The sequence below is a fragment of the Fundulus heteroclitus genome, unplaced genomic scaffold, assembly GCF_011125445.2.
Source record: "Fundulus heteroclitus isolate FHET01 unplaced genomic scaffold, MU-UCD_Fhet_4.1 scaffold_38, whole genome shotgun sequence".
NCBI lineage: Eukaryota > Metazoa > Chordata > Actinopteri > Cyprinodontiformes > Fundulidae > Fundulus > Fundulus heteroclitus.
This window is the reverse complement of record NW_023396792.1, coordinates 787,151-808,374: the sequence shown is the minus strand read 5'-3', so window position 1 is coordinate 808,374 and position 21,224 is coordinate 787,151. Positions and strand designations below refer to the sequence as shown.

Genomic DNA, 21,224 nt, shown 5'->3' with positions numbered 1-21,224 from the left:
AGCAGGGAAATTTTCACTTTTTCGCGTGTATATCTAGAAATCTCGTGGCTTAAATATTACAGTGAGCAGGCACATTTGAACATGTTTTGAGGGAAACACGCGCACGCACAAAACGCCCTACGTGTAGCGAAAACACGAGGGCTTTTATTTTTAAATAGAGCGGAAATCGCGCGCTGTGCCTGCAGCTAACTTAACCGGAGCATAAGACGTTGTTTGACTCGGCAAAGAATAGTGGGATTGAAAGCTTGTCCCCGGCAGGTTATTGTTGAATGCGTTTAGCTGTTATGCGGGGGTTTTCGTTTGCGCTTCAAGAAAGAGGAATCGTTTTTTTCTCCCTCTTTTCTTTTATGTGGCTGCAGCGCTAAGCTAGTGTCGGTAGATTAGCTGGACGTGGATAGGGCGCTAGCAGCGACGTCAGGTCAGAAACCAGGATCTCTGCGGGACCCTTTGGACTAAACGGCGAGTTTACGGTCCGAGGCGCTCCAAACGCACGGTGCGCGAAGCCTTTTCCCCCCCTCCAAAAAACAACAACAACAACAAAAACAATGAAGGGGGCTGCAACTAACGGAGACAGCTAGCAGGAGCGGTGTGGCGCGCTCGCAGCCCACTGCCACGGCGCCTCGTTGCGGTCCACGTCGAGTCCCATCTGCTGTTTTAACAGGCCACGTCCCCGCGGGCGTAGTTCACCGAGAAGATGCCGAGCGAGCGGAAGGGGACGGCGAGTAAATACGCGTAGAAATGTAAAAAAAAAAAACGAAGAAGAAAAAAAAAACAGCCTTCCTCGTTTGTGACTGTGTGTGTGTGTGTAGCGCTCGTTTCCCACGGCATGTCGCGTACACAGATGCGTTTTGCGTCGGGATAACACACAGACTCCCGAGCTGCGGCAACGACCTGTAGTGACGTTTTTTAGGCTTTTTTTTTCTTCTTCTTTTCTTTGTATTTAATTTAATTTAGCGCGGGGACGTGTCAGAAATGATCGGCTTTGGCGCAAACCGGCGCGGAGGCCGCATGCCGTCCTTCATCCTCGTCTTTCTGACGGTGATCATCGGCGTGCTGGCTTTCAACTACTGGACGGTGTCCAACAAGCACGGCCGCCTGCTGGACGAGCTGCTGGAGGTCCAGTCGCAGGTGAAGCGCTCGGACGCGGCGCGGAGCCGCCTGGAGAAGCGCAACTCGGAGCTGATCGTGCAGGTGGACGCGCACAAGAAGCAGATCGACCAGAAGGACGGAGACTTCAGCGCGCTGGAGGACAAGCTCCAGGCCAGAGAGGGGGCCGTCAGAAAGTGCTCCGATGAGAAGGTGAACATAATTATGTTATTTTTTTTTTCTCTCGCTTTGTTTCACGGTCCAGCCCCGGCCGTCACGACACGTTTGGCACAGATCTCACGGGCGCGTAAAAGAGAGAGAGAACGGTTCAAGAGGGTAAAGATGCAGATGATAGGGAGGAAGATGACACGTCTGTGCCGGAGGGAAACTCTGTGGAGAATCTATTCCAGGAAGAACAACAGGGGGAACATTTTCTGGTTTTGTTTGTTGGTTTATGGAAATGTGTTGGGTAGAGCCCAAAACAATAAAAAGGTGACTGCTGTTTTTTTTTTTTTTTTTTTTTTAATGTAATGCTTCAGAAAACAAAGAAGAGGAACCAAATGCTTATAGAGAGCAGAGTATTTACCTGTACAACATTGACTTTTGTCTGCAGGCACAGCACCTGCTGCATCTATTACAGACCCGGCTCCGTGTTCAGCAGCATCCCTTTGACCTCCCCGATCACAGATATGCTGTGTAAACACTTCCAGGGGAAAGACAGAGCGAGAGAGGGGGGGAATTATTAAAGGATAACCTTTCAGAGCTGATCGTGTTAAACCTGTCCTCTCCTCCACAGCTGTGGAGGAGAGCTGTCACCATGATGTCTTCATGGTGTTGCTGGAGAAGTCTGCGCAGACTTGATTAGAAACCCCATTCATCCTCGCCGTTGCACCGCCTTAACCACTGTCTCCTGAGATCTGCTCCACCCTGATGTTTTTTTTTTTAGAGATAATCACCACTCAGGGCACTTGAATGCGTTTGTTGTCCTCAAACGGGCAGTTCTGAAAGTATCTCAGGAAGTCTCTCTATGAATACAAAAGGGTTTTGGAAGCTATAACTAACTTAATCTTTACAGGTTTTTTTTTTTTTTTTTACCTAGTTACTCCAGATTACGTTTGCTTCTGGAGTAACGGCGGTGTAACGGCGCCCACAAACCGGTAATAAACGAGAAAATCACGCATTGCTGCTGTGGTGTTTCCCCACACATCGTCCACGGATTCTTACTACTGATGGAGATCGACTCTTCCTTCGCTGCTCGCTGTCAGAAAGCCGTACAGCTGCTCGGGGTCACGTTTGTTCAGGATGTGGTTTGGTGGTGTAATCAAACAGTTGCTCGTCTGATCGCTATCTGTCCAGAATAATGGCTTTCCACCAGCGGCTCTGAGCTCGACGCACATTAAACAACTACTGTGCCGCTTTATGTTCTGTACGAAAGGTCAGATCTTGTTGGGGTTTTGTTGTTTTTTTGGCTACTCGCTCATTACGGACGTTTTGGAGAATTAGGAAGCGGACGGGTTGGACGGGGGGAAAAAAGAGAAGAGTCAATATTTGCAGATAAGTTGCCGTTAATGTCTGCAAATAGAGGATCCTCCCAGCTCCTTTAACGGGGCTGCCCTGCAAACCGCCTGGTGGCCAGAAAGGCGTCGTTCCTAATAAACGGTGGATCCATTCTGCCTTCTGTTCATCCCTCCATCCTGACCGCTGTCTGGTCACACCAGACGACATATTTCTCCTCTGCTCTTAACAACCTTGGCAAACGCATTTGGCGGTCTGACAAGTTTACGTTAAAGAAAACGGGCATAAAGCAAACATCCTGGCTTGTAAATCAAAGGCAAACGGAGCGTTGTTTGTAACCAGGATGGAAGTAGCCGCTGACTAACATCGCTCCACTTCTTTTCCTGTGCAAACATCACACCCTGGTTTTCAGAGTTATAGTAACCAAATGGTGTATTTATTCTAGGGAGTTGGTTAATTTTTGGCTGTTTTTGTGGTTCTTAAGCAAATTCTTCATCAGCAGCGTCTTAAAGTGATGCAACCTTATTAAACAGAGAGGCAGAGAAACCAGGAAGCCGGGCTTTGGAGTAACGTGTCGCTCCCCAGAGGAGCGAGAACGGTTCGTGTTCAGTTCAAGACGAGCAAGACGATCCTGTTCTTCTTGCTTTTCCTGGAGTGAATATAATGAAACATGTTGAGCCCTGAAGCCTCCTGTCTTTTTTTTTTTTTTTTTTAAATAGGTTCTTGTCGGGATAACGTAACTCTCATTGAAACACCTCCTATACAACTCCTAAATCCTAGTTTTCTCTTTTTGTTTCCTCTCCACAGATGAAGTTACAAAGTGACGTCACAGCCCAAATGAACGAGGTACAGAGACTCCGAGGTAAGACCAGACCACCAGGGGGCGCTCTCAAGCTGAATCTGATGTCAATGGGTCGTCTGTACCTTCCAGTTCTTTTAAAAGATATATCTTTTTTCTTTTTCTTTTTTTCCTGGATTCTTTGTGCCGCTAACAGAGCAGCTGACGGAGCTGAAGCAAGAGTTCATGAAGCAAGAAGAGCAGCTGAGAGAAGTTAAGAAAAATAGCACTAACTTGGAGAGAAAATTGGAGTACGAGAGGTATTTAACTCCGTTCATGTTATCTGCTTTTATTTTTTTTTACTTACTTAAAAAAAATGAAACAAAACAAAAGGGAAAAAATCTCAACGCTTTTTGAGCAAAATAGCTTTTCCATCACGCTGCCCGATTGCAGTGAAAGCACACAGAACAACTTTAGTATCAAAATACGACCAACATACTTCAGTTTAATGGCTCTTGATGTCACAAGAGGATAATGAGTTAAATTGGCAGCAGCAGGACACATGTAGCAGGGAAAAATGGCGTACTTTGTGAAACCAATTTTACTAATAATAATACTTAGTTGCATGAAACCCTTATTTTTATAATATTGTTTCTTTTTGTGTCTGGGTAATTCATCTAGACTTTTAAGCTGAGCGTTAACCTGGCCTTGTTTTGCTTCTGTATAAAATCAGCAGCGTGCTGAAATGGTCCGGAGGTGACGGGGGTAACATTTGGAAATCTGTGTGTGTTTTTCAGTTTACAGTGCGGCCGTCAGACCGCTCAGCTTAAAGGAGAGTATGAAGAAGCAAGAAAGGCCCTGGAGAAAGAAGTGTCGAGGCTCAGGCTGGTTAGTTTTCCTCAATCCTCATTGACAAGTTTCCATTTAATTTGCTAATCCTGAGCAGCGTTCCTATTGTCTAATTCAGCATTTTCCACTTCTAGATAGGTGTCCTTCCTTTCTCCCTCCCTTATGTCTTTCCTTCTTTTCTTTTGTCCCTCTTTCTTATCCGTTTTGTCTCCTACCTCCCTTCTATTATCAATTTCAAGCCAACTTCATTCATAAGCACTTCAAAAACAGCACAGCTGACCAAAGTGCTGTTTGGTTCCTGCGTTTGTAGAAAGATATGGTACTAATGGCTGGTGCAGATGGAATTATTTGTATTTTTTAGTTGAAATCCTACAATTGGATGTCGGGTACAACACAAAACATCTGTCTTTTAATAACTACACATTCGCTTTAATTTCCTAGTAAAATAGGACTACATCTATCCAGCAATTTTTACTCAAATGCAGACTTTGGTCCATTAAAATATGATTGGAATTAATTTTTTTTAAATTGGCTATATACAGTTAGTCTAATTTGTTTCTTTAAAATGATCATAATTTGTAGATCAGGTAAGAAGAATTGTTTGGTTTGGTAATTTTTCAAATAAATTCTTTGGCCTTCGGGTGGTTTTGACTTGACCATTCTGGTCCACAAGCTGAAAGGTTTAAACATTCCTGATGTAGAGCATACATAAACACAAAAATGTTACAGATGTTATAAGCAACTAGAGTAACCTCCCATCCATCCATATGTCTTTCTTTCCTTTTTATTATGTCCTTTCCTCTTTTATTCTTTGCTTTCCTTCCTTCCTTGTGTCCTTCCTTTCCTTCATTTTTAAAACCTGACCAGTGTAGTTCGTTGTGAACACTTGTGTTGTTTGTTTTAAAATTGCTGTAACGGTCGGACTAATCTGGAAATCGGCGCTAGTAAAAAAATAAAAACTATAATTTGACATAAAAAATGTCAGAGGGATGTAACGATTTGTTTTAGGAAGTCCTGGCTCTTTGCTGCATTCTTTATTTATTCAGGAACGTAATTTTACAACTTCTTGTTTTTGTTAACGCTTGTACTATTCCGACTCATTTGAATGTTCAGTTCCCTCGTGTTTCTGTCTCTGCTTTAACTTTCTGGTCAGTGACCTCCTGCATTTCCCTCAAACTAACGTTGGCTCTCTTTCATCGCTCTAGTCTGTGATAGGCGGCCAGAACAACGTGGCAGCAGGAAGGCTCGCAGGTGAAGGAGCTGGTGTGGATGTGGCCGGAGAGCGCCACACAGTGGCCACTCACCGGCACGACAGACAGGCGGACATAAAAGGTAGATCTGTATTTGATATTTGAAATCTAAGCAAATATCGTCCTGTTTCATGCGGGATCCATAGTCACTTCCAGTCTGGATACGCCTGCTTGGATCACCACGCTCTAGCTCCATATATTAACCTTCTGACCAGTGACAGTGATTTCAATACCTGTTTGTTTTCTTCCTGCGTCTCATCCCTTGTGCTCTGCGGCAGAAGAAATGGGCAAACTTGGCAGCGATGCTGGCATGCCTGGAATTGAAGACAGCGAGGTGGGGAAAATGGATGAAGTACAATTTGGTAAGCAATTAATTTGAATACTAAAGGTCTTGTTTTGTTTGGAAAACCAACCTTCCTGCCAGCTGTTTATTTTATGACTGCGCCATAATGTTTGACCTACTCGTTATGTTTCTAGTGGTTTTGCACAGTGAGGTTGAGAAAATTGACTGTCCTTGTGCAAGTTAAGGGGATCATAAATGTAAAAAAACTCCAATACCACTGCAGCTTGCTAAGGGAAACGCTCACTTTGTCTTTTATCGGAAGCTTTGAAGAAGCCCGCCATCACTCAGAAGCACAACGAGCCGCCCGATGTCGGCGCAGCAGCTGGAGCTGAGCCTGGACTGGAGGCAGCCGACGGTCCCGGAGGCCAAGGCCTGTTGCTGGACCAGCCCAGACTCCAGCAGGACCAGCTGGAGGGCCGAGCGGCGGGGCTCGCACCCGCAGTCGTCATCAAACAGGCAGACAAGCCGATAGTTTTTGAAGAGGACAACAAAGCCGGGATCAAGGCAGACGAGCTGGGGGAACAGCAGAGACGAGTTCAAGGTACAGTTAAAGGATTCTGATAAGGTCTTTGTACTGTTTTGTGGAAAGCAACCATAAAACTACTCAAAGGCGAACTCCTGGTGATGACTTGTTAAGGAGTTCTGTTTTTTTTTTTCCCCTTTGAATCATCAAGTTGATGACAAGCAGTTGAAGAGGATTCCTCTGCCTCAAGATGACGCCCAGGTGCCCAAGCCCGTCCAGCTGCAACGCGCCAAACACCAAGTCCCCGCAGAGCAGCTGCACCACCGGCAAAGTGAGTTTCTTATTTTCAATATTACAAATATCCGTGCCGAAGGTGGTCTGGGATGCGTGTCGCCTTTTTAAAAAGGAGCCACATATCAACGAAGTAACTAGCCGTCTTTGTGAGACGTTCTAACTCGCCGCGTTACAGAACCTCTGCGACGCCCATCCCGTCCCCCCCCCCCCCCCCTGTGCCGTTCGTGTGACTTTAGCCACTTGTCCGCTGGATATGCCGGTGAATCCCAGCCGTTTTATGAACAAGCACAGTCGGGGAGCTGAGAGAGGCCTGAATTACAGGAGAGAGGAGACAAATAAAACCCACGCGCGGCTGCCAGATTTTCTCTTCCTGGTGCCTGGCTTCTGCTCTGCTCTGCTGCCTTTGATTCTTCCTCCTCCTCCTCCTCCTCCTCCTTTTTAAATCGTCTGCTTCTTTATCTCCCCCTGTGCCTCTGCCAGGGAGCCGTCCTGTTTTAGTCAAGTAAAGGAAACCAAACAAGTCTGTGTCCCAGCGAGCCCTGCTTAGATTTTTTTCTGTTTTCTTTTTCACTTTTTGTCACGTTGGGAGCATACATTCAATGCATCTTCTTGGGGGTTTTATATTATATTCCAAAACAAGGGAATGCATATTTGTGAAGTCGAAGTAAAATTAGTTTTAAATTTTTTTGACTATCATTTTACTGCAATTGTGTTTTTTTTTTTTTTAACAAATAAAGTTTTCAGAAGTGTGTCATGCATTTCAGTCCCTGCTGTGTGTGATTCACTGGACTGCACAGATCGGCCCTCACTTCTTTTTAGATTACAGCATCACCTTTTTTTATTTTTTATTTTTTGTCCATTCTTCCCTTCTTAAGTCAGTCGGTGGCTTTCCTCCTTAGAAACGCCTGTCTTCTAATTTAAAACCTCTCTCCATGTATTAACCTCCTCCTCCGTGTACCATCACTCACTCCTTCATGCATTCGTTATTTTTTATTTTATTTTTTTTCACCCCTTTGCCTTCCCCCCACCCCATCCCACGACTGCCTCTGCTTCCCTCCTTTCCTGACGAGGCCCTTCTCTGCCTCCTGCAGGCCGGTTCTTTGATGAGAACGAGTCCCCAGTAGATCCGCAGCACGGCTCTAAGCTGGCGGACTACAATGGGGACGACGGGAACGTGGGTGAGTACGAGGCCGACAAGCAGGCCGAGCTGGCCTACAATGAGGAAGAGGATGGTGATGGTGGGGAGGAAGACGTCCAAGGTGAGCCAGGCCTGAGCCGGGGACTGCGGACTGTTGTGTCCAGTGTGTGTCCGCCATTCCTCCCTCGTGTCCTCCGTCCACCCCATATGCTGCTGGAGCCCCGCTGCGTTTGTCCAGAAGTAGCTCACAGTACCCCGAGTCTGGTCTAACTACAAAAGCTCATAAAAAAAAAAAAAAAACACCCGACTATTTTTATATATGTACATACGTGGAAAATGTGACCCGTCAACTTGCGGTTCTGTGAGAGTTTTTCAGCTGCCATTTAGTATTTCCCATCATGCCTGTGCTTCTTTTTAGCTAAACCACCTGTCCGTGCCCACCAAACATCTGACCTACATCTAAATTTGGCTCACTGTGTTACTGGATGCGTCTGTGTCCTCCTTGTAGCATTGAAATGCATGCCTCTGTGTTTATCTTTGTGATCCCTTCCTACCATGGATTTCTGAGGCTACCAAAAAGTTTGTGTCATTTCTGTCCAGCACTAAGGGGGGGGGGGAAACTGAACCGATGTGTGGGCAGAAGAAAAACGACAACCTTGAGCATAGTTTTGCTTGTTATGTGTATTCTTCTCCTAACTTATGAATGGGGGGGGGGTCTCTCTTTATTTGACCAACTTAATGCAACAATATCAGTTGTCTGCTGAAAACGTTGGACTTTTACAGTCGGGAAATGTCTGGAATTCCAGTTTTTTCCTGTTCTGGATAACTATGGAATAAGAAAATGAAAAATAGCACTTTTTTTGGTAGACTTTGTTCCCTCTCTTCATTGACTCCTTCCTTGCTTGCTTGCTTCCTTTGTTTATTTCTTGTTTTTCCATTCTCCAAGGTTCTATATTTAAAGCCTGCCCGGCAATAGCAGCATCTGCCATAAATTCATTGCGCGCTCCACTGTGTTGTATATTTCACCTCACTATAGTGATTACTCTCCTACATGGCCTCTAATGGTTTGTTCGACTTCCCTTTTCTTTTCCAGATGACGACGATCGGGACATTCAGGACAGAGACCGAGCTGTGGATTATGGGAAAAGACATCAAAACAATGACATTCTTTGAATGGAAACTCACTCGGCTATAACTTATTAAAAACCTCCTTTAAAGACCTTTTTTTCTTTACAACTGAGGTCTCCTCTGATAAATTAGTTGGAGCATCACTTTTGTCTAAGCACTTACAGGGGGGAGGTGGGGGGGGCTTCCTCAGTGTCATGGACTATTTTTGACAGACATTTAAACTAATTCTGAATAATACTGTTAGTGGAAATGAAACACAGCATCCTCCTGAGCTGCTATAGAATTGCTCTTGTTTTTTCTAAGTTATGACAGTAGGGATCATTTACTGTTCGACGCTGCATTTTGGTTCCGGATAAATCTTCTTCTGCTCATCACGGATTGGTCTCAGAGATTCACTTCTGAACTTTTGGATCAAGTCACCTTTTCTTTTAGGTACTTTTTTTTTCTTTTGCTTGCTATATACGAAATTGCTTCCAGAGATATTTATCAAACAAATGAATCTGGACTCTATGAGATGGGACGCCTACAATGAAGACTTGCTATTTTTCCCCTCTTTCTTTTTTCTTTTTTTTTACCGGAGTGGGAGATTCAGTTGCCAAGGATTTTGTTTACAGCCTATTAAACCTCTTTCTTTTTGTGACAGAGACCCAGAAGTGCTCCTGGTTTCGTTTCTTAATGCCACTGCATGCATTAGAAAGTTTTCCGTCATCAGAACCAAGCAACACACCTACTGCTGAAGCAATACCTAGGATGGTGTTAGGAACAGACGGGTGTTACACATGCTTCCACCAATGAGGTCTCTTGAACTTGGATGTAGTTGAACTGTTAACTATTTGTACAGAGGAAACGTAATTCCTCCCCTTTGTGGAAATCTGTTAAACCAGAAGTCAGTTAGTTGTTTTTTTTTTTTTTTTTTTTTTGCAACCTGGGGGCAAAAAAAATACAAAAAAACGATTTCTCACTGAAAGGCGCATCGAATGTAATTTAATTTTATTAAAGGTGATGCTTCATGTCGTCTTGTCACTTGTCACCCCTAACAGGCTGGCGGTTGTTGCAATAGTTTTAATTAACACAGCTTCTAATGTAAATAACCTTTTAAAATACCCTATTGTTGGTCAGAGATATTTATCATTACTAGATCGAATTACTTAATATTAAATGCTGCTGTCTGATCAATTTTTTTAGTAAAGGCTTCATTTTAGAAGCTGTTTTGACAGAGGATCACACAGTTGCTGTACATATACATGTGGGAACTTCAGGAGCTAATGCTAAACATAACCGCTAATTAAATCCTGTTTGCTTTTGGCGTTGAGCTTAAATATGACATTCACATTTTCAAGAGTCTGTTTACTTTGAGTATTTTAAAGTCCTATTTGACATTGATTAGCACGAGTGCTTCACAGACGTACCGGCTTGGGCCATGAAGACTCATTTTCTTCTGCATTCACTAGCAGGTTATTGCTGCAAAAGTGGAGGAATAACCCTCCACGTGATACATCAAATTTCCTAATCTTGGTTATAGTTCAAAATACAATTGGGAAAACTTTTGACAAAGCACGACAGCTTCCATTACATGTTTGAAAAACTGGGAGGATAACATTCAGGATCGATATTTTTTCCAGCGCTCGGTGAGTATGAAAAACAGAAATGTGATATTTTATGTTGCCAAACTCATTCCATTATTAATTTTAAAATACTGAAATTGTAAGGTCTAAAATACTTAAATGATAGCCCTTTTTTTCCACCGACAGAACAAACATTTAGAACAAATGTAAAGTTTCTGTCCATACAGACTTGCTTAAAAAAAAAAAAAACACCCTCCTATGCATTTTTGTGACGAACGTACTGCATGATCAGACTTTGCTCCCATTGACGCACAACATTTTTTCTGCATTCGTAGTGTACACTGAAGTAACCCGATCACTGCTGTGTAACAAAAGTTCAGAATTGTTTAAATCTTAAGGTTAAGATTTGCAAAAGTCACAACTTCAGTGCAAAGGCGTGTGTCTTATACTGTGACACGCAGGTGTTAAAGCCAGTGTGTGGCAGAAAGACTCCAAATCATGGTAATTATAGTCAAATGTTATTTGCATATTTCTGTAAGGTCAAAATACTTTAAATGTAATCTCAAACCAAATATGCTCTGATTTTCAATCATAGGTCTTAAATTTAATCTCATGTTTCTCATGTCTTTAATTTTTCCCCGCTTAATGTTACTATTAATATTTTTTAGTAATTGTGGTTAGAGAAATTAAAATGTATCATCCATTTCAGTAGAGTATGTCAACCAGGTTACAGTTGAAAACACTTAGTTTTGGCAACTCCTGTTTTGAAAGGGCCAAAGGCAATTGAATAATGCTAGAGCCAAAAAAAACAAACAAACAAAAAAAAACAATTAGATGACAAAATTATATTTACCCAACATATATTACAGGGAAAGTAAAATCACTTATTTATTGCAGTTCATGCAAATCTAAAATGTAACTTTGAGTGTGTGTGAAACATTTGTTGGAATGCTGCTGAACATTTAAGGCCATATAAGAGATCAAACTGAAGAGATCACCTCTGTGTGTACAGCAAGCAATTCACATTTTTGGTCAACTTCTGATTTTTTTTTTTTTTTTTTTTTTTCCTCCCCACGCCTCAAATAAATTTGTCGAGGAGGAGACAAAACCGGTGCGGAATTGTGTTGCATATTTATCCCCGTGTTGCCAGGTTGAAAATCTTGATCGGGTCAAGGGGGGGGTGAGTTCGATTTCGTCGCCAGCGCGTTAAACGCACACCGAGCCCGCTGGGAGCGAGCGGCGCTACAGCTGCAGTGGCTTGCTGGTGTTTTTCAGAGGTAAGTCAGTCAGGGGGTGTGTCTCTCTGTCCCATACGGGTATCTGGCTCGGAGAGAGAGACCGAGCAGAGGCGGGAAATGGCGCCTGGCAGCACAGCAGTGTGTCACTTCGAAGGCGCTCCTTGAACAGCGAAAAATAAATACCAACAGGAGGCGAAGGAAAGAAAAGAACAAGCGGTGCCCGCTGTTGTGATGCTAAATCTGCGTTGAGTCGTTATTGTCACGTCCGGCGGGTCACACCACAGTAAGTCGGTATATGTTTTTATTTTATTTTTTTTTTACTAACTGTTCGCGCGTCCTTTATGCTGTCGGGGTTCGTGTTTATGTAATCGAGGCTGTTGGGAGATTTTTCTGCGCCCCTCCATGCCTGTGCACATCTGTTAGCCCGGAGCTGTTCTGCGGGGAGCCTTCGTAGCGCCAGGCTAGGAGCGGGGCTAACTCACGGCCTGCCGCCGACGTCACTTGTTTCTCGCTTTTTATTCAAATTCAACCTTTTATTCGCGTTGGTACGAAGCCGTTCGCCAAAGGCTTGTTGCGGACGTAACCAGGCGCGCGGTGAACGCCGGTGTTATGAGTTTAAAATAAATGTCATTTAAACAGAAAGTGTTAGCTGTGGCTATGCCGTTAGCTAGCAGGCTAGCCTGCTAGCTAGCTAGCTAGCTAGCAGGCTAGCGGAGCCACGGCTACGGTTGACATTCCACAGCAGCGCTTTACGACAGCGCTCTATCGCTGAGTTTTTTTTAATCGTCTTTAATTTCTGAATATATTGAAACACGTCTGCATAATGAATTAGGCGAACCGCCTTAAATGTGTGTTTTTTTTTTTTTTTTTTCTTTTCGTACGGGGGAGACCGGGTCTGGTTTTGGCGGCGTTATTGTACTGTCCGCTTTGATTAACGATGTCAGACACTGACGATCAGATGCACCTCGGCAGCCCAAACAGCGGTCTGTTCAACCCAGAAGCCTCGCTTGGCTCCACGTCGTTCGGGGGTTCCGGTGCCGCCGCACAGGCTGTGCTCGGTTCGGGTTCGGCGCGTTAAAACGCCACCGCTCCCTCGGGTCCGGCTGAAGTTGAGCTGCTGTTCCCCGCAGCTCCGGTCGGCTTTAAAAGCTCGTTGCGGCTAAAGAACAGCGGCGTGTTACGCGCTCGTAAACCCGGCTGAGACGGTGTTAATAATCGCATTCATCTGCTGCGACTTTCACCGCCACATTAGCGGGGGCGTGCTCTCTAAACAACTGCACACGGTTCGGCCGAATGTCATCAGCCGGTTACTTTCGATTCCGCCTCCATTAGGCTCGGCGTGCGGCGTCTGCAGCGCGAGCCGGGCTCCGTGGATGGGGCCTCGCCGCGTCCGAGGCTAACCGAGCAGCTAGCCTGCTGGCTGCTTGCACAGTCGCAGGGATGTTCCTATTTCCCGCTCACTTTGCTCAGCCAGCAGTGTGCGCGATCCGTGGCTGATTGCCTGGAAAGGTGGATGTTACGAGTCGCGGCTGCAAAAGTGTTTGCCTTCCTCACCGTCAGGTCAGCACGCGCTGGATTAGTCCATTTAAACTTTAATGTGGCTGCATTATAAAATCTTACAGGGGTCTCCTGCACACCGTAATTAAAAAAAAGAAGAAGAAAAAAAAGAGTGAAAGTCTCTAGTGAAATAGTGGGGGGATGACCCTAGCTTGAATGAACGCCAGGTCTGAAAATTATGTTTGTGAAAATGTATTTGTGTGTGTGTGTATAAGTTAATGGCTTAGAAACATCAGAGGTGGGAGGGTGGCAAACTTTAACTTTGCCCTTGACGGTGACAGAAATCCACATACAAGATTGACAGGGTCCGAGTTATTTGGAAACATAAATAGGGAAGTGGAATAACCAAATTAACCAAAGAAATAGTGGATTCCAAAACAAGACAACTGGTGTTAAAACCCTGTTATGTGCAGCACTGTGCAAGCAATCCTCCTTTTTGAGACTGTTGTAGGGAAATGTATTAAAATACTTTAGTCTTATGGAAATCGGCATGGAGTCGGGGGAAGAAAGTATTTACTATCAACCACAACGTCCTGTTTGCTTAGACGCTCTTGTAATGTTTTTTTTTTTTTTTTTTTTTTTGAAAATGCATAAGAGATTTATAATATATAATTTCAAGTGTAAGTTATGGGAGATGAACTGTGTAGGAAGAGACCATTACATGTGTCGGATTGTGGGAGCCATGGGATCCTTAAATCAGCTCCTACTGCCACAAAACAAAGTGATAAACATTTTTAGTTATTAAACTTTTCACATTGTGGATTTCCTAAAGGGCATTGGGTGATTTTTAATTTTTTTTTTGTGTGTTTTGAGAAGAATTTCTCCCAGTTTGAACAGCAAAATTTAGCAAAGATCATCTTATTTTTTTTAGTTTTTAATGCCATTGTTGTCATAGTTTTAAACTATGGAGGAATTAAATCAATAAATGGCTGATTAATTTCCACTGCCTTTGGTTGAGTTTCTTACCCAGAGTTGCAACATTCCCCGGTTTTCCTGTAACTTAAATGTTACCATGTAATGTGGAAGGGATGGCCGCCCCCTTCTTTTTCGTTTTTCTTTTCTTTTTTTTCTTTTTTTTTGCTGCTCGTCGGATTGAGTATCTCTCTTATTCGCTGTTCACGGGTTATGCAGTTGTTTAATGCAAACCAGATGTGGCGAGGGACGTTTCCAGCGTGCGGCATGTTCAGCTTTGTGCCGAGACGGCGCTGTTGCATCTGGAGGGGGATCCTGACTGGTTGCGGATATGTCTGGACACATTTCGTTTAGTTACATAAGGCGAAGCGCGTCGTCGTATTAACTGTTAATTGTGTGGAATGACTGTAAATAATGCTGCAGACGTCTTGGTTTCGTTTCACCCGTGAGCTGAACTTTTTAGCCGTCGCTCGTGGTCGTGTAATTATTACTAAGCTGTCGCTGTGACGGAAACTTTGATCTTCCGATCCATGTCCTCCTGCGATGATGCTTGTGTGTCGTACGATCCCGAGAAACGCTCCTCCACTGTACAGTGGAAGTGAAGCCAGCTGTGGCTGCTGGGATGCTGTGATGTAAATGAAACGGGATCTTGAATGCATCCAGATGTTGGCGGGGGGAGAAAAAGAGCCAATATTGCTCCTGTACACACAGATGCATCCTTGAGACTTTGCCCTTATTAAGAGAAAGTATGTTCTGTGTTTTTTTTCTTTTCTTTCTTTCTCCTCCATGCCTTCATAAAGTTTTCTTCTCCAGCTTGTTTCCTTAATGTTCTGTTTTACTCTTGCTACAGCCTTACATGTGACTGCCAAAACAATGAGGCTGAGAATGCGAAAGGCGTCTCAGCACCAGAACCCCGCTCTGACAAGCCGCACGTCCCGAACCAAGAGGAGACATTCAGAGGTGGAAGAAGAGCGTCCGAGCAGCGGAGGAAGGGGGATACTGTCCACCATCAAGAAGTTCATCCGAGGAAATGCTGTCAAGGTAGCTCTCCTTGGAGCCCCTAATGTGGCCGCAGTGTCTTTAAGTCATTAGAGCACGGCGGCCGGTGGTGGGATGGAGGCGGTGCTTCTGCTCGCCGTCTATCTCAACCCAATTTTAAAAAAGGCAAACCTCTGCCAGGACGCAGCAGGTTAAAGTTGCATTTACGATCGTGGTCTTCGCGTCCCCGGCTCAAACGCAGCGTTTCAGGCTCCGGGGTGTCGTGTTTCCTAAGAAAAGTCTGATGGAATGCAGCAGCTTGTCCGAGAACTCGGGTTCTGGTCTAATTTTAGCTTTTAGCTCACAATGTTGGCTTGCAGGGACCGGAGCTTGTTGCGAATGGAAAAGTCAACTCAGCTAAAACTCTTTCCTATAGGAGTTTTTTTTCTTCTTCTTCTTCTTTTCTTTCTTCTTTTGGTTTAAAACCATTATTTCCTCATTACATTTTCTTAGCCGGCCTTGAGTCCACGCATGTAGCATAGGGTCCTTTACTGCCTATATCTTAAATATGTTTTGTTAAAAATTACACTTGATCTATTTGAATTTCCTTTTGCCGTTTGGGTAATGGTGCCGTCTGGCTTTTACGCAGCTTTTTGAAACCCACATAACTGCAGGAAAGTTGCCATTACAGGTGTTTGTTTTGCTTTTATTCTTTTTTTCTGTGGCTCAGATTTGGAGTCGGCGTCAAACCCTGCAATTAGCAAACAATTAGATTAGCTAAAATAAGTCAGCAGTGGGTAAAAGATTGCAGACATTGTGTGGCATTTTTTGTGCTTTCATAACGCTTAGTCAACAAAAGAGGAATTGGTATTTATTCAATTCTTAGAATGCAAATGCTTGATGCTTTTGTTTTCTTTTTCGCGCCCATCAGACAAAAAAAAAAGTTGCATTTTAGGGCCAGATGTGTTTTTTTGTTGTTGTTTTTTTTAAAGTCTTAACAGCTTTTTTTTTCTTTTTGACAGTTGCAACAGGAAAGCCCAGCTAAGAAGACACGCCTCCACTGCGATGTGGACAACAACCTCATAACCTCCACTCCCACAGACACCAACTCCCCCCGGAGGACAGCCAGCAGAGTAGGCAAGAAAGGCTCCATCAATGGCCGTAAGTTACTGACGATTCTTTTTTTTTTTTTTTTTTTTAAATGTATATATTTTATTAAATGAACAGATTGCATCAGCCGACGTCGGGCTTTTCTCCTCTACTTGTCTTGAACCTGGTGTTTCTCCCCTGCAGAGGCAACCAATCATGACAGGAATAAGGAGAAGCCCAACGGCAGCCTGGAGGACACGGCTGCCGTTGAGATGACCGCCAGCCCTGCCAGGACTACCCTCCTCGGGACGATCTTTAGTCCGGTTTTTAACTTCTTCTCACCAGCTAAAAGTAATTACCAATATCTTCTATATATAGAATATAGTACTGTTTTCTCTTTGTCTTAAAAACAACTTTTATTGACCAGACTTTTAAAGTTATCCATGTTTTTATACATGGGAGGTCCTTTGATATCCTGCTGAAGGATTATATCCTCTGAAATGTATTTCTTCATCTGTCTTTTTTTTTTTTTCTTTATAGTAAAACTGAATCTGTTTAACAGAATCTGTTAAAACATCATATAATTTTGCGTCTTGGTGTCTCAGCATCCTCGGGCTCAGACTCCCCGGACCAGGCCCTGGAGGCCGAGGAGATAGTCAAGCAGCTGGACATGGAGCAGGTGGTGGAGACGCCCACCAGCACGGCTACGTCCACACAGGACCTGTGCCCCGTCAATAACTTCTACTCCAGCGTGTCCCACCTGCCGCCTCTACGGCCTCCCCACATCCTCGAGCCGTCTCCCACGGCGGAGGAGGAAGAGCTCGACGCTGATGTCGACCTCCCCCCTTTGACAGGTACCGCGTCTCTGTAACACCGACACTTTTGTCTCAGGGGGCGCGGCAGGTCATCGGCAGCCGGACCCGCCCGCCTTTTTGTTTCCTTAATTTTGCCGTTGTGCTCCAAGCTCCAGGTTCTAATCTGAATGTGACGTATGTGGATGTTCCTCCTGCGACGGTGCCACAAGAGGCCACCTATGAGGAAGATTGGGAAGTGTTTGACCCGTAAGTATAAATGCAGGGGAAAAAATTATGCATTTTTCTTCTTTAAACGTGGAGTGCAACAGATTACTTAGCTCAATTAGGGAAAGTTTGCGGCTGATTTATGTTTAGAATTCATTTAAGTAATTTAAGTCAGCATCGGGATTGCTCATTACGTCACTGACCATCTTTCCATAACTTAAGAAAACGTTTGTTTTCTAACGTAACGGCACAGCAGGGCTGATTTGTCTAAATGTTTCTTACACTGCCTCCATTGTTGCAGCCGTCTAGAGTAGTTTTTAGAACATGCCTAGAGCATCTCTATGCAGTAGCACCTGTTAGTGTTTCAAGCTGGTAAATGCTAGATCATTCTACGATGATACTGATGTGCCACATTTATCAGGTGATATTTTTGGGTATACTACGATCTAACTCAATATTGTTTTTTTTTTTTTTTATTTTTTTTTTGGTTTGGTTTGCAGGTATTTCTTCATCAAGCACGTCCCTCCGCTGACCGAAGAGCAGCTGACCCGTAAGCCAGCCTTGCCGCTGAAGACGCGCAGCACGCCCGAATTCTCCCTGGTCCTCGACCTGGTCAGTTTTAAAAATGTCTGCAACACATTTTTTTTTTTTTTTTTCTGTTAAAACGGAGGAGCCGAATGACATCCCGGTGAACTTCTTACGTTTTCCGAACAGGATGAAACGTTGGTTCACTGCAGCTTAAACGAACTAGAGGATGCAGCACTTACCTTCCCCGTCCTCTTCCAGGATGTCATTTACCAGGTGAGCTCGTTTGGTTTTTCGTTTTGTATTCCCGTATGCTGCCACTAGGGGGCGGCGAAGTCATCTCTAAAGCGTTGTCTGTCCCTGTGCAGGTGTATGTGCGCCTGAGGCCGTTTTTCAGAGAGTTTCTGGAGCGCATGTCTCAGATATACGAGGTAAATGTCACTGGGAGGCTCATTTTTTAGTTGTTTCTGTGTCTGTGCGTGAATCCTCACACCAGTGTCGTCTTTCTGTTCTAGATCATCCTTTTTACAGCCTCCAAAAAGGTGTATGCAGACAAACTGCTCAACATTTTGGATCCTAAAAAGCAGCTTGTGAGGTATGAATTTTTGGTCTTTATTAATTGACGAGTGCTTAAATGTTCTCTTTATAAACGGTTATATAAAATAAAAGCGCATGCTCAGGAAGCGTTTGTGTAAAGCACCCGATTTGGCACGCGCCGCTGTTAAAGGTGTCGGTGTTGTGGTTTTTATAAATTATTGATTTTGCTGACGCTGTCACTGATTGTTTTTCCTCATTTCTCTCTCTCTCTCCCCCCGCCTTTTGTAACCGTAGACACCGGTTATTTCGTGAGCATTGTGTCTGCGTCCAGGGAAACTATATTAAGGACCTCAACATCTTAGGCAGAGATCTGTCAAAGACCATCATCATCGACAACTCGCCGCAAGCTTTTGCCTATCAGGTAAAGTAAAGACAGAAAAATGCAACAAAACATTGATGACCCAAATTGTGGTGCACCAGTAATGAGAGGTTTGAACACTGGGTCGGTATCTGGAAACCGAAAAATAACACTTCTCAAAATACATATTGTATACACAAGAATTGAGTTGGTTGCATTCTTTCGCTTATCCGTACAATGTGAAAGTTAAATTTTAGTTCATTAAATGGTGTTTGATGAGCAGAATTCAGGTCAGTCCCGTCTCACAAGGTGCCTTTTGTCCCCCGCAGTTGTCTAACGGGATCCCAATAGAGAGCTGGTTCATGGATAAGAATGACAATGAGCTGCTAAAGCTGGTCCCCTTCCTGGAGAAGCTGGTGGAGATGGTAAGCTGCTCCTCACTGACTTTGGATCTACATGCACATGTCACTAAATCAGAATCCCACTCCTTTTTTTTTTTTTTTATAAATAATGTTAAACCTCTACAAATACATTTCACACAGAGGGATATCGTGTTTATTTTTATTGAATTTGACGATTGTGGCATGCAGCTAATAAAAGACCCAACATGGACCGGCTTCAAAAAAGTTCTTAGTATAGAAATGTTGGCGTACTATAAATTTTTTCCTCAAAGTGTACACTACATGCACTTGACACTTGATCGGTGTAGAGAGGCAACTATTCTGATGCTGTTTCTAGATCAGGGGAGGTTTATTTGAACTAATGCCTCAGTTCCAGCCCTGTCCTGGATACATCTGTGCCGAGGGGGCTTCTTGAAGCTCTGACTGTAAATCTCACCCGAACCTTTAAAAGAGCTTTGCTTAAAGGCTCTGGTGCTCAGGCAGTAGCCCTGCACTGCAAAAAGGGAACTAAAAATAAGTAAAATTTTCTTTTAAATATGTGTATTTTTCCTTGATTTGAGCAGATAAATAAGACTATTTGCCAATGGAATGAGAATTTCTACCCCTAAAATAAGATAATTAGACATCCTGCACTTGAAATAAGATGATGGAGATGAATTGTTCTTATTTTAAGTGCAAAAATCTTGTTCCATTGGCAAATAATCAGATTTACAACTCAAATCAATAAAAAATACACTTATTTCAAGATGATTTCACCTACTTTTAGTTCTTTTTTTGCAGTGTGTTGGTTGTCCATTGTTTTCTTCCAGGCTTTCTTTCGACCTCGAGTCACCTTTCCTCCCAATGAATTCCCCCACTTTAAAAAAATAAAATAAAATGTTCTTATTGGTGTTAATCAAATTTACTGAGAAAATGAATTTTGGGTTTTCTATGCATCGTACACAGTGCTTCTTTACTAGAAATAAACAATAATACCGCTATATGTCAGGGCCACGCTCATTATGTCTGTAGGCAACTTGGCTGTCACATGTTAAACTTTACGGATCAGACGACCTGATTTGTAATTTTGTTGTTTTTTCCCTGTTTTTTCCCGCCTGCTGAACGTGTCAGAACGAAGACGTGCGACCTCACGTTCGGGAGCGATTCCGCCTTCACGACCTGTTGCCTCCCGACTGAAAACAGCCGCGATGCGTCGCAACGAAGCCGCAGGATAAGACTGAAACCAACACGTGTGTAAAAAGCCTCTCTTTGGAATACAAACGACAACATTCCCATTAAACTTTAGCTTTTTTTTTTGTTTTTTTGGGGGGCTTAGGAGAAAGGAGGAAAAAAAAAACTTCTAAAGATTTTTTTTTTTTTTTCAAACTTGGGTGTAATTTTCTTTTAAACAAAAAAAAAAAAACATAGAGGGAAATTGCACACATTATAAACATGCCCATGTAAGACTCCTTCTTTTTATGTGACTCTTCAGCTGTGGAGCCAGAAATGAGCTCCACCCTAAACTCTGAAGTCTCGGTGCTGGTTTAGTGGATATGAACAGGTAAAGAGGAACTCCTCCCCGAGTCCCTGAACGCCACATCTGCCCTTCCTGGTGCTCACGCTGACGAAAATGACACTCTCTGGCTGCAGACCATATTCTTTTCTTTCTTTCCTTGTTTTTCAGCAGGAATGACGGGTCGGTGAATCAATCTGTGTATGTGTCTACGGCCACACACTCACTGATCTGATGAGTGGGCAAATTTCCGATCTGTAGCTTTAAAAAAAAAAAAAAAAAAACAGAAAAAAAAAGCATTCCTCTGTAGCTCTGTCAAGTTTCTATTGTAGGTTGCTGGTTTTTCCCGGTAAAACTGGTCGTTCATAGTTTTGGGTTTCTCCGATTTTTTTCTGTTTTAAAAGATAGTATTTCCAAGATGTTTTACTTTTATTTGTAAGATGCATTTTTAAAGGGGTCATGTGAGTTTTGGTGGAAGCATTTTAAACAAACAAAAAAAAAGAACTTAGGGTCCTATTCATAACAGTCCACTATTTTTCTTAAATAAACTTTAACTAGTGTGGGAGATTAAAGTTTTGTTCTCAATCGAAGTCATGTTAAGTCGTCGTGATCGCCTTACCGTGGGCATGTTACTCCTTTTAATTACTGGAGCTAATTTTAACTGTAAATTGTGATAATTAGAGGGCATTCATTTTCAGAGGGATGTCAA

At 43.4% G+C, this 21,224-nt stretch overlaps 2 protein-coding genes across 6 annotated transcripts; both read left to right on the top strand.

Moving 5' to 3' along the window:
• The first annotated feature begins 168 nt into the window (after nucleotides 1-168).
• On the top strand, nucleotides 169-9,857 carry golm2 (golgi membrane protein 2). Of its 4 annotated transcripts, XM_012850722.3 has the most exons (10): nucleotides 170-1,299; nucleotides 3,409-3,463; nucleotides 3,597-3,699; nucleotides 4,177-4,267; nucleotides 5,434-5,560; nucleotides 5,757-5,840; nucleotides 6,084-6,362; nucleotides 6,496-6,615; nucleotides 7,670-7,837; nucleotides 8,810-9,857. In XM_012850722.3, the coding sequence occupies exons 1-10, from the start codon at nucleotides 973-975 to the stop codon at nucleotides 8,887-8,889; spliced, it is 1,434 nt and encodes a 477-aa protein (XP_012706176.2). In that variant the 5' UTR covers nucleotides 170-972; the 3' UTR covers nucleotides 8,890-9,857. The 4 variants fall into 4 exon arrangements, with proteins under 4 accessions (XP_035986641.1, XP_035986640.1, XP_012706176.2 ...); XM_036130748.1 differs by lacking the exon at nucleotides 8,810-9,857 and having other exon boundaries at nucleotides 169-1,299; nucleotides 5,760-5,840; nucleotides 7,670-8,330; XM_036130747.1 differs by lacking the exon at nucleotides 8,810-9,857 and having other exon boundaries at nucleotides 169-1,299; nucleotides 7,670-8,330.
• Nucleotides 9,858-11,685: 1,828 nt separating this feature from the next.
• ctdspl2b (CTD (carboxy-terminal domain, RNA polymerase II, polypeptide A) small phosphatase like 2b) lies at nucleotides 11,686-21,016 on the top strand. 2 transcript variants are annotated; one of them, XR_002426937.2, is made up of 14 exons: nucleotides 11,686-11,930; nucleotides 14,967-15,157; nucleotides 16,117-16,255; nucleotides 16,388-16,534; nucleotides 16,789-17,037; nucleotides 17,148-17,244; nucleotides 17,703-17,814; nucleotides 17,917-18,003; nucleotides 18,096-18,158; nucleotides 18,243-18,322; nucleotides 18,559-18,685; nucleotides 18,952-19,047; nucleotides 20,134-20,252; nucleotides 20,495-21,016. XR_002426937.2 is itself a non-coding variant. In XM_012850724.3 (13 exons), exons 2-13 carry the CDS (start codon nucleotides 14,990-14,992, stop codon nucleotides 20,197-20,199), a joined length of 1,431 nt encoding a protein of 476 aa, XP_012706178.2. In that variant the 5' UTR covers nucleotides 11,686-11,930; nucleotides 14,967-14,989; the 3' UTR covers nucleotides 20,200-21,016. The 2 variants fall into 2 exon arrangements, 1 of the variants encoding a protein (XP_012706178.2); XM_012850724.3 differs by having other exon boundaries at nucleotides 20,134-21,016.
• The last annotated feature ends 208 nt before the right edge of the window (nucleotides 21,017-21,224 follow it).